The sequence below is a fragment of the Amblyomma americanum genome, chromosome 2 (assembly GCF_052857255.1).
Source record: "Amblyomma americanum isolate KBUSLIRL-KWMA chromosome 2, ASM5285725v1, whole genome shotgun sequence".
NCBI lineage: Eukaryota > Metazoa > Arthropoda > Arachnida > Ixodida > Ixodidae > Amblyomma > Amblyomma americanum.
Genome location: NC_135498.1, coordinates 93,513,589 through 93,526,206, shown reverse-complemented (window position 1 = coordinate 93,526,206; position 12,618 = coordinate 93,513,589). Strand labels below are relative to the sequence as shown.

At 48.4% G+C, this 12,618-nt stretch overlaps 1 protein-coding gene and 1 non-coding gene across 3 annotated transcripts; both read right to left on the bottom strand.

Moving 5' to 3' along the window:
* Positions 1–460: 460 nt before the first annotated feature.
* On the bottom strand, positions 461–586 carry LOC144122263 (U5 spliceosomal RNA). Its single transcript, XR_013312870.1, has one exon. It is a non-coding gene; the product is annotated as a U5 spliceosomal RNA (small nuclear RNA).
* A 3,958-nt stretch (positions 587–4,544) lies between these two features.
* LOC144121612 (glyceraldehyde-3-phosphate dehydrogenase 2-like) lies at positions 4,545–12,555 on the bottom strand. 2 transcript variants are annotated; one of them, XM_077654918.1, is made up of 9 exons: positions 12,513–12,555; positions 11,404–11,472; positions 10,193–10,289; positions 9,735–9,841; positions 7,973–8,090; positions 7,214–7,441; positions 6,280–6,540; positions 5,644–5,741; positions 4,545–4,880 (listed from the first exon to the last, which is right to left on the bottom strand). In XM_077654918.1, the coding sequence occupies exons 2-9, from the start codon at positions 11,424–11,426 to the stop codon at positions 4,811–4,813; spliced, it is 1,002 nt and encodes a 333-aa protein (XP_077511044.1). In that variant the 5' UTR covers positions 11,427–11,472; positions 12,513–12,555; the 3' UTR covers positions 4,545–4,810. The 2 variants fall into 2 exon arrangements, with proteins under 2 accessions (XP_077511044.1, XP_077511043.1); XM_077654917.1 differs by lacking the exon at positions 12,513–12,555 and adding an exon at positions 12,027–12,079.
* Positions 12,556–12,618: the final 63 nt, after the last annotated feature.

Sequence of the window (12,618 nt, the reverse complement as noted above, 5' to 3'; positions counted from 1 at the left end):
CTTTGCGTTTCGCCTCCATCGAAAACGCGGCCGCAGAGGTCGGGTTCGAACCCGGGCACTCCGGATCAGTAGCCGATTAGCGTATCGCATTTCTAGCGCATCACGTGTAATGCGCGTCCACATGTAGCGCTGCCGACGGAACTCGATCGTTTCCGTTTTTGCAGCGAAAGCTGCAATCTTTTCGAAAGCACGATTAAAGAGTTCACTAACACAAGATTTGGCAACGTGACCTAGCAAATTCCCTATATCAAACTAATTTGTGGTTCTAGTGATTGATTCGTTTGTGATGGGCAAATCATTGCAATTAAAAGAAACGGCTCAAATGAAATTCCAAAGTGGCCATTGATAATAAAAAAAAATGTCGAGTGCAAGGAACACATAACATGACGTTCAAATCATAGGCGTAGTGTAGCAGTCACCTACATAATATTGAATTCTGATTTTTGGTTATTATATTCGGCCTCGCCCAAACGGGCAAGGCCGTACAAAAATTCGCCTATAGGCTCATTGGAGTGTCCCTCCCCACGGTAATCTTTAGTAAAAGGCGAAAGATTAATACGTGGAAGATGAGGAGAGACCTGAGCAAAGTACAAATTACCAACCGGCTGACCAAAGGTCCGCACCATCGTGAGCCGTCTAACAAAGGTAAGTTATGTAGTGTGCTTTGTGCAAAATTACTTTTTCAATTCTTGACTGAAAGCGCTATTATCAATAGGATTGCCTGGAGGAGTTATTTAAATTTGTTCTCTTAACTGAAAGAACAGATGTACTAGCCGAATAGCTTAAATGCTCTAAATTTATAGCGAAAAAACTTGCAAACGGCATTCGTACGAGTGAACGATTGTGCTGCCCTCAGGCGGATTCATGTGAACGACAGCACCACAGCTATAGTAATCATGGATGGTGGTAATGCATTGTGAATCTGGTGAATCGAAATCCCATGCGGCGCCCTTAGCAACCCCCACCCTATACTTAATTGCCAATAAAGGGATGAATGCACCAGGTGGCTCGATGCCGCATTCCCGCTTTCCGAAGCGCGCGCTAGTGAAGCCACCGGAAGTTGTACGGCATGCCCCAAAAGTCCGGTCGTTCCCTGTTTTTTGTGCTGTTCTCATGTAATGTCTGTTATATCAAAGGAATAAGCAAGCAGAACTCAAGAAATGTGAGCATTGCTGTGAGAACCCTGTAATTTCAAAGAAACCTGAAAAAAATGGTCATTCAGGTCGCACCTTGCCGCGGCAAGGGATGCGTGCATAAAACTTATCTGGTTCCTGTCTTCCGAGCGTAAATGAGCAATAGTGAAATGACGATAACCTTAAAACCGAATTTTTTCGTAGAAAAGAAAAGGCGAACGATGGCGCGGAAATCCTGACACTCGAAGAGCCACAGCCGCGCTGCTGCAGTTTCAGTTCGAGTTGCAGGCGGGCGATGCTTATCGCTTTAGGGTGTCATTGGACTTTCCAGACGTGCTCCACGTTTCAGCTGCACAGCGCGAGAGAAACCGACAAGAAAGACGAATTAATATATGCATGCTGCAGGACTGCACGTACGTGACAAGCGCGGTTAGCTGTCAGCTGCACCACACATGAATAAAAGCCCATTCAGACATAATTTGGTGCAGTACGAAACAGTACTCAATTGTACACTCCACCGAAAAAAACTACCGTACCTTTTGGAGGCGTTAATGAAGCAGCAGAACAGCCTCGCCCTCGCTCCGGTCGAAACATAATTCGGTAAAGATGGTCACTGCAAACTCGGCTACCATGGTGGGAGCTTCCACCTGTTCTTTCTTAGATTTATCACCCATTGATGCATATAACTTCACGGGAACGCGGAGAGCAGAGTAGGCAACTCTAGCGCAACGGGACGACACAGCTGCAAAAATTAAGGCTCTGAGTACGCGTGCTGTGTGTAGCGACGTCCTGTCGTCTGCTAGTGCCGTCCCATTCCAATATAATGGGCCCTTATTAATGCGAAAGCATTATATGGCTACGTTGACGTCGGAAGTGTCCGTAAAATGTGTCACCGGAAGTTGGTCCCGTCACTAGGTATGTGACGTCATGCATGAGTCGGAACGAAAATAAGAAAATAACATCCTCTACTGCCGGCGGTTTGCACGGCAGAGAATTCAGTTTTTGGTAAATCCTCTCGCTCAATTAGGTCTGCCGTTTACTCTTCCCGTCCTCTTCTCATTCGGTGCAACCGTCAAAGGGCATGCCATTTGGCAGGTGTGTCAGCTACTCCACAAGTATATCATTGCAACCGGGAGATTTTGTGCTAACTTCTCGATACCTTTTCTTAATTCTCTCTCAAAATTATTTGCTTTCTTATCAATTCTCAAAATTTAGTAATTCTACTCGCACCACTTTGTTTTCTTGATTTCCAATCCGATTTCCTCAGGCTCAATCAAAATTAAGGATTTCCTTTTCACTCACAATCATCTTATATTGATAAGCCGTTTGAGATTCCCTTGGATTAGACCTTCCCTGTTTGGATCTGCACCAAACCCTGGCCAATCCCCCACCGTGGGTATGGGCCATCATCTTTCAGGCAACAACATATATGCACCTTCAATTGCATGCTTCTGATACATTTTCCCTTAAGGTGCGATGGAAGTATATATCCATTGAGATGTGAAGAGGGGTTCGGACCGATGACATATGCACCTTCATGGAGGGGACACTTAAGCTGTATACCCGCTAGACCTTCCCTGTTTGGATCTGCACCAAATCCTGGCCAATCCCCCACCGTGGGTATGGGCCATCATCTTTCAGGCAACAACATATATGCACCTTCAATTGCATGCTTCTGATACATTTTCTCTTAAGGTGCGATGGAAGTATATATCCATTGAGATGTGAAGAGGGGTTCGGACCGATGACATATGCACCTTCATGGAGGGGTCACTTAAGCTGTATACCCGCCGCGGTGGCTCAGTAGTTACTATAGTGAACTAGAATACCGATAGTATTCTAGTTCACTGTAGTATATATAGTTACGGCGCTCGGCTGCTGACCCGAAAGACGCGGGTTCAATCCCGGCCGCGGAATTTCTATGAAGGCGAAATTCTAGAGGCCCGTGTACTGTGCGATGTCAGTGCACGTTAAAGAACCCCAGGTGGTCGAAATTTCCGGAGCCCTTCACTACGGCCGCCCTCATAAGCCTGGGTCGCTTTGGGACGTTAAACCCCCATAAACCATAAATCAAACTTAAGCTGTATGACGCGATAGTGTAACGGGTTAATGACATCCTAGTCGAAATCAAGAGAAAGAAATGGGCTTGGGCAGGGCATGTAATGCGAAGGCAAGATAACCGCTGGTCTTTAAGGGTAACGGAGTGGGTTCCAAGAGAAAGTAAGCGTAGCAGGGGGCGGCAGAAGGTTAGATGGGCGGATGAGATTAAGAAGTTTGCAGGCAAAGGGTGGATGCAGCTGGCAAAGGATAGGGTTAATTGGAGAGACATGGGAGAGGCCTTTGCCCTGCAGTGGGTGTAGTAGGGCTGATGATGATGATGATGATATGCATGCAGAAGGTCATTCTCTACATTCATAGATCCCTGGTAGTTCTTATACTCCTACTGGAACAAATTAAGCGCTACTGCCCTGCGATGGCAGGTGCTCCCAGCGGTGGGCCTTGTGCGGCCCGTGTTTCAGTAAAACTTGGTGCTGGGCGAGTTTGTTAGACATTCTTGGAAATGTTCGTCGTTTTTGGCTTCAAAGAACGGCCCATGTTGCTCTGCCCCGCTGGGCAGCCTGGCCTTGCTGCGTGGTCACGTGACCCATGCTCTATGGTGTCGCTGAGGGCCACCTTCCATGCAGAGCACCACGCCAGTGATTTTTCGCTCACAACGCCAACACCGGATTTTGCTGTCGCGTTAGAAAGAACAATCTGCTTGTCGGTGATGGAGGCTGGGCGAATCTTCTACTTATGTCTGCACTCTCCTCAATTCCTCACAAGCGACAGCAACAGAGATTTGTAGCGGGCTACGAACGGGTGCAGAGCCAGGGCCGCGGGCGATCAATCTCGCCTCTGCGTATCACATCACTCGCGGCATAAATCCTCGCTTGCATAGTTTGCTCATTTACAAGCAGATCGAGGCAACAATTTACAGGGGTGTTTTCAAAGCCGTAGTGTGCAAGCACACAAGGAAACGAACGTATCTCTGCTGTCGCAAGTCGCTGGCATGAGGTTGCTAGAAACAGCTTTGCTTTAGGTTTTTTTGGGCTTCTGGCATAGTGTGGTGGGTTTGAAGAATGCATGTTGTGGTTTATGTGCCTTGGTATGCAGAAGAACTTAAGCTTATGACTAAGCTAGAATTCTAGAATACTTATATGTTGCCGGTGCTGTTACCAAGTGGGCTGAAATCTCCCAACAGTCTTTCACCATAGCACAATGCTGGAAGTGATCTGCAACGAAACTGAAGACTAGCAGGATGCTTGTATTCCTTCCGAGCAATGTATTAGGAAATAATTTGAGCAGCTGTTACCGCAGCGAAGACAATGTTGCATGCGTCAGGCTGCATGCAACAAAAAACACCAACATGGGTGATGCACCTGTTTTCTGGCATGGACGCCTTTATTTCAGAGACCTGCACAAGGAGACACTACAGGCAGTAGTGGTGGGAGGAAGAGGAACAGAAAGACATGGGTGTTAACCTGTCGGCAGATGGACACACGGGCTTGGCTACTAACTCAAGAGAACCACAACACTTGCTGGCAGCAAGGGAAGCAAGTGGACAGCAGCCAGGAGTGATTGATGCTCCCTGGTGTAGCACTGCTGGCGTGCTGTCCTCTGCTGGCAGTGATGGAGCTTTAGCCCCTTGACTTCATGTACTTGATCAGATCAACCACACGGTTGCTGTAGCCATACTCGTTGTCGTACCTGGAACAGAGGCAGCAGCCATCAGCTACAAGGTATGCGCCTGAGACTTACTGTGCAACAGCTACACCGAGGCAAAGCGGAAAAGTCAGTTTCAAAGGCAAGAAATTCCAAAAAACAAAGGAGAGATAGAGAATGATAGTAACTTGGGCAGATTTCACAACTCACTGCTTTCATCACTGAAAAATCCTGGCCTCTATTGTACCCTTTGACAGTTGCAACCACTGCCTTGTTAAGAGATCACTCATTGGTTCCGAAGGTAACATTAAATATCAACTAATGGTAGCGTGCCGATTTTACCAAGACTGCCGTACTCTTGAAATGCTGCAAGGGATTGGGGTTTCTTTGTGAATGCAAATAAAGTGTAAATCTTGAAGTGGCACACCGGCTATAAAGGACGCCATAGTGGAGGTCTCTGGATTAATTTAAAGCACCTCTGGTTTTTTCTTTAAAAGTGTGCAGATATTGCGAAGCAAATGGGCGCCATTATAGAAGCGCCACTGGTTTAATAGAGGCAAAACAAAAGGTGACCATGTGCCGTGCAATGAAGGTGCCAAATTTCTCATTCATCTGTCTTACTGTTTACTCACGTACGCTGCAAGAGTTTTCAAAATATAAATCAAAGGAAAGGGCAATGGCTACTCTGTCGTGCTTGCACAAAATGCCTGCCTACAGAAATCTACTAGTGGACCCCATGAAGGTTAGTTAGGCGGGGCCTAAGCTGCCCTAATGCCTTGGTCCGAAGATATAACACGTGACGACTAACCATGCAATCAGCTTGACAAAGGTCTTGTTCAGGGAGATGCCAGCCTTGGCGTCAAAGATGCTGCTGTGCGCATCTCCAACAAAGTCGGTCGACACCACCTGCAAATGGTCCACACACAGTTCTGAAAGTGGCTACCAGAGGGCGTCACAATGATTGATCAAGGAGACCTAGGTCTCCACAGGCGTGAACTGAAATCCGTACACAGCGCTACATTCTGGACAGCTTAGCAACATGAGGTCATGATGGTTCAATGCGCTTAACTTTTTACAGAACAAGGAGACAACAACACAGAGCGCAACTTACAACTGGTTTTAATGAACCATCATGAACAACCTACTAGGCCCTATTCTTGCCATTTTAACATGAGGTCACTAATTACAGCTTTGCTGACCTTTTGTGCTTTAATTAGCACTGACAACTTATCACATCACCACTTTGCTATACTGAGGTGTGGACAGATGTGAGAACAGCTGGTGTGTAAAAGTTGAACATGCATCATCCGTTTCGATACCCTCGCAGAAAAAGCAATGAGGAGATGCAGCACCAGAATGAACAGAATTAGAAAGGGGCAATAACCCCTGGTGGTTCCATGGTGCCTCCCCAGCTGCACAATTCACCCCCACCATGTGCACTCACCTCGTCCTCGGTGTATCCCAGGATGCCCTTCCAGTGGTCGCTGAGAGCTGCGGCCTTGACGCAAGCCTTGATCTCATCGTAGGTGGCCTCCTTGGACAGGCGGCAGGTCAGGTCCACCACGGACACATCAGGAGTTGGCACACGGAAGGCCATGCCCGTCAGCTTGCCATTCAGCTCGGGGATCACCTTGCCCACTGCCTTGGCAGCACCCGTCGAAGCGGGGATGATGTTCTGGGCCGCTCCACGGCCATCACGCCACGCCTGCACAATGTTGTATAGGTGCCCGCGGTCAATCCTATCTCGCTGCAACAAACTCTACAGCACTGCAGAAGGACTGTGCCATTCCCATGATATGTCCACTACATGGCAAAGGCCTCCACCAACATTCTCCAATTAACCTTCTGACCACCTTCTCCTGGCGCAAGCTTCCTAATCTCGCCAGCCCAGTGGACCCGTCTGCCTCCCACTGCTATGCTTAGACCTCCTCTTGGAATCCACTCTGTTGCTTTATGGGGTGTGGCATGGTTGTGGAGCTATAAAAAGCTACACGTGTGCCATGAAAGACACCAAATTAATATTTTTACTTCCAGAGTTCTTAAACTCTGCACAGCACACGGGAACTTTTGCATTTCACCTTCGAAACGTTGCCCCAGTGCAGCTGTGATTCGATCCTGCAACTATGGGCTCAACAGCCAAATGCCAAAGCCACTCCGGCAGGCAAGTTACCCTGTGGGACCACTGGTCATCTGTTCTCTGCACTACATGCCCATTTTCTATCTGTTGATTTCAGCTAGGATATGTCGAAAGTTGTTTCACACTACTGCAAACAATTTAAAACATTGTAAAAAAAGCAAAAATAAAGAATGCGCAGAGTAAGTTCTAGTCAAATAAGAGTTTGCTCGAGAAAACGTGGACCAAAGCCACAGGTACTTGCCTTGTGGCTGGGGCCGTCCACCGTCTTCTGAGTGGCCGTGGTGGCATGGACAGTTGACATGAGACCCTCCACAATGCCGAAGTTGTCGTTGATAACCTTGGCCAGAGGGGCCAGGCAGTTGGTGGTGCAGGAGGCATTGCTCACAATCTTCATGCTGGGGTCGTACGCGGTGTGGTTCACACCCATCACAAACATGGGAGCATCAGCAGATGGAGCAGAGATCACCACCTGTGAGAATTTTCCAACCACAAACCAATCTTCAGAAAAAAAATATTGGACACTATAACAAGCACAACTACATTTTTTTCCCACATGCAAGGGTAATAGGTGTTCAACATTCTCGAAATTGTGCCTGTGAAGCTGTGAATAAAATTTACGCCCATGCCTGTAACCACATTATTGCAGCTTAAGGTCATCAAATTGCCTTTGTTCAAGGCAGGATGACTTAACGGCCCTCTTAACATCAAATATCAATCACGAGTGTTGTGCAGTCTACATTGTTCCACAATCAACATCAATGTGCAGGCACAAACCAGTATCAGGACTGACAAGTTCACTTCCCAGTTCATTAGCCAATTCACATAGAATCACACACAAACGTTAAAATCACTATTTAGCTTGGCATGCATCCTTTGTTCATTGTGCACATAAAATTGCAACAACAGTGCTTTCCTACAAGGTGCACTCAAAGCTCTAATATAGACAAGCTGAAGCTGCAGGAAGAATTTGCATCACTTATTATGAGCCTCCTGGACTCACCTTCTTGGCACCTCCATCAATGTGCTGCTGGGCCTTTTCAATGGTAGTGAAGACACCAGTGGACTCTACCACAAACTCTGCACCGACCTTGCCCCATGGGATGCTGGCAGGCTTCATCCTGTGCACAAGGAGTTGCCCTAATTAGCGCATCGCTTGACAAGCCAGCACAAACACAAATGCCACACGGGAAGTCTGGCATTGCTCGCTGAACATGCAGCATCTTTGGTTAACACACATAGGAACTATGAGGTGATCGGTCTTATTACTGATAACACACAGGTCGCACTGGTTTGGCTTGCTTTTAGGTAGACCTTGCTACAAGCAGGTAGTCTCAATACGTCCCTCCCCAACTTCACCATTTGAAGATGACTACTAGTCAAGTCAGCTGCCATGAAAAGTTGATTATTAATAAAACAATGCAAGTCCTTTCAACTCAAAGAAACACTTCAGCAAGAAAGAGTGGAGTTCATAAAAAAAATAAAGCCTGAAATGACACTGCTGCTCTGACGCACGGAAATTGATGGCTGACATACACCGAGAGCCAGACGGAATGGGGAGTTTTGCAACACTAAGTGGCTGTGTGGGGGCACTGAACCCATCTACGAGAGATCCTGGCAACACATCCTTTTTGCAATTCAGATAGCTTAACAGACAGCAAGAAAGCAGGCTACCAAAACAAAAGCCAGGCTGTACGTCCTGTAAGTGCCAGCAGAAGTATCGCAATAAGAGCACAGAGAAGAAATGAAACAAATGCAACAAAAGGAAAAACCCTCCATTGACTGCCTGCTAGGTCTAAACTTAACACCGGGGGGGCCAGGAAGGTTCAAGCCATCAAACGGCCTTGGAAGCGGAAGCGCGGCTGCTGTGCCAGGTGTGAACAAAAACAGTGCAGGCAGCGGTGGAACAGTGCCAGCCCAGCAGGAGCAGCCAGACACGCACAGCTCTTGGAGCATGGCCAACTTCTAAGAGGGGAGTGGACAGCTTGGTCTTGTCAAAAGTGCTGCTCCCCAAATTGGATCCCATACCAAACCAAGAATGGCATGGGCAAAATTCGTGGCCCTGCAGCACACGGACTCCAATGTGCACTCAACCAAGAAAAATTTAATGGTTGCTTTATGGGGTCCAACGTCCCAAGGTGACTCTAGCTATGAGGGACGCCGTAGTGGAGGGCTCTGGGTAATCTCAACTGCCTGGGGTTCAACATGTGCCGACATCTCACAGTACACGGGTCTTAACATTTCACCTCCATTGGAATCCAATCGCTGTGGCTGGATCGAACTCTCAACTTTAGGGTCGGTAGCCGGGCACCACAACCGTGGAAACACAGCGGCAGCTTAATATTGAATAGCGACAACCTGGGGTTCATTCTCTCATGATGCTCAGACAGAATTAAAATGTGAATATGCACAATGCATTCAGACTAGGTTTGTACTTGAAGGCTGTGCTTTGCAGGGCTGGATTCCTGGAATTCCTTTTCTAGCGTATCACCTGGGAGAAAATCCTCTCACAATGACACATTTGAAATGGGTAAAAGCAGAGCTGGAATAAGGTTTCAACAGAGCTTGATCGTTTGCTACTGCTGTTGCCTGTATCTGCACAATACCATGCAGTGGCCACAGTGCGTAAAGTATAAATTCACCACCAAAGCATCTCATGTATTTCACAGCTCATCTGCATTTCCAAGTACCCACCTATCTATCTGTGATAACAGCATGTACTACAGACGCATACTACGAAAGGCAACAGTGATCGTGGCACTCACTCCTGGAAGACGTGGATCTTGTGGCCATTGACCACGAGCATGCCTCCCTCCTCGTGGACGTCACCATTGTAGCGGCCATGGGTCGAGTCATACTTGAACATGTACACCTGCATGCAGAAGAATGCAAGCATGAGCTCGAGCTGGACAGCTGAAGAGCATCTCCTTCCCCCACTGGCAGACTCTGCACTCATCCAGAATACAAGGTTGTTGACTATGGTGTCGAGTGAGAGATGCAAAAATCTAACTGCCAAAAGCCCTTTTCCTTTATGCTTCCTGACCGTAAAAGCTACGCCCTTACGAAGCTACTAAAATGTAGAAAAACAGTTTGAAAGCATCTGCCACATGAAAAATTAGCAGCACCTGACAAGAGCTGAATGTAGCGGCACTGCTAGCTACAACCGTTAATGTGAAACTCGTGAAAAAAAAGAAAAAGCATTGAATCTAGGGGCAGAACTCACCATGTACTTGACATCAATGAATGGATCATTGATGGCCACGACCTCAACGCCCTTGCTCAGGGCGGCACGCAGCACAAGACGGCCAATGCGGCCAAACCTGGGGAAAGACAGGTAAGACAATTGGTGCCAATTATAAAAACTTAGGCATGTGCTGGCATGCATTAATTTTGTGCAGAGAGCCTTCAGATTTTACAGCAAACACCCCTTCACTCAATGGGTTACCAGCCAAACACTACGCCAAATGAAACTTGTATCCCATATTGCAACAGCCCCGTCTCCTTTGCAATAATGCACACATTTTGCATTCGATTTTTTTCTGGGGCTATTTAACTATTTGAAACCAACGGGCAATGAATGTGCTAAACAAGAAAAATTGTAAATGGCGAGGTTTAACGTATCGAAGTGACACACGGGCTATGAGGGAAACAGTAGCAGAGGGCTTCATATTAATTTAGACCACCTGGGGTTCAACATGCGCTGACATCGAACAGACCATGGGTGCCTTCTGCGGCTTGCCTACATAAAAAAAAAACTGAAATCAAACTATTTTTTATGATTACCGCGGCATCCACTGATGGATGACATGAAGGATATCAAGCAGCCCTGCAACCTCATGGCGGTTTTTAATTAACATGTACAACTCGCGCACTTGAACGTCAAAATAAAGGTCCGATTCCTTAGCAATAGTGCGAAGAAAAAAAACGACAAAAGAAAATAAAACGGATGAGCCGCATGCGTTTACGCTAGACGCCAGCGATGACGTAAGCACTCATCGATCCAGACGGGACCGGAGGAGGCGGAGCGGCGGGAACAAAGCCGGACTGCAGGCGCGTCAAGTTGCGTCAGCAGACAAGGAAAAAAAAAAAAACGCGGCGGGCGGGGGATCGCGCACAATACACACCGCGCTCTCCCCAAAGCTGTTATCAGCTAAGCGCATGCAAACTAGTAAGGGAAATCGCGAGGGGGCCGGCGGCGCGCTCGCCCAAGTGGCAGACGCCGCACGCATTGTGAGTGGAGCACTAGAGCAGCCATGACAGCTAGAGTAGAGGTCACGTCAATGAGACGCCGGTACCAGCGCGTGCAGGGAGGCACGGACGCCCGCAAGAACCGCCCTTTGTGCGGCGAAATGGGCTTAAAAGGTCGCGACAGAGAAAAGGGAACGGGGAGATCGCGGAGGAAATGCAACAAACGCGGAAGTGGAGAACACGTACCCGTTGATGCCAACTTTCGCCATGTCGCTGCTGCCGTTCTCCGAGTTAGTAAACTGGCTGACGAATAAGCTGGAAATGAAAAAAAAGAAATGTGAGCGTGCGCGCAGTACAGGCAGAGAGAATAGCCTTTCAAACAATGCACTGGCGGGCAGCGGATGCCCTTTCAGACAGCCGCAATCGCGACGATGCTACACAATAGAACACCGACGACCGTTACACTGCGCCTGTAGTAGGATCCTAAACCACGGTCAACCTCACAGCTGAGTCCCAAGCAAGTCACGGAAGACAGCACGGTTCGATCCACTCCTAAGCCTCGAGTTTTCGCGGCCGGCCTACGAAACGGTAAATCACAACGGAACGGGCTACGAAAGAGCAAAGAGCGCCAACTTTAAAGAATTCCGCTAGCTCAACACCGTACAGGATAAAAAACGAGGGGCCCGTAAGGCTCGATAACGCAACGTTGCGGCGGAATTGACGTCCCCCGCTCAGCGCGAGCTACGCTAAAGGCGCTTACGTGCGGCTGGACACCTAGCCTGCGCTGACTGACCTAGCCTACACGAAAGCCCGAGGCGGAAGTACCGCTCGGAACTACGGGCTAAAACCCAGCACAAGCGAGTTCTAACCGGCCGTGCTCGGCGACAGTGGAAACCTCCTGGCCCATAAGCAGGAACGCCGCTGGTCTTCGAAGCGCGAGCGATCGCCGGTAGCAAGCGCCACGCGCTCGCCACCGGCCATCATTTGTTGCACCGAGGGGGCTGACGTGCACGAGCTCGGCCCGGCTAGTCGCGAACAACGGCCCCGCAACTATTACAAAGATGCTACCGATGCGTGGAATTTCTGCCACGATTTCACTACCCTCAACACGCTGCGCACAAGCGTACCAATGACAACGCAATCGCAGCCGCGAAAGGGAAACGCCGACAGTCAGTTTCACACCGTGCCACGCCCGCTAGGTAAACAGGAACGACCGAAAAAAAGGGGCGTCGGGACGAAATAAGCGCCGCTAAGGTTCTGGGAGTCAACAGCGAGGGCGAGGCGACAGTACGTGACAATTAAACCAATTAAATACGCTTGGAAGAAAACATTTCAGATGCCGATCGCACTCTCACCTGACCGCCGACAAGGTCAACTGAATGAACGCGGGGCGCTCGAGTAGTTTTGTTCGGGGATGTAAATCTCGAACTCAGACGCTAGCATTTGCGACACACAAATATC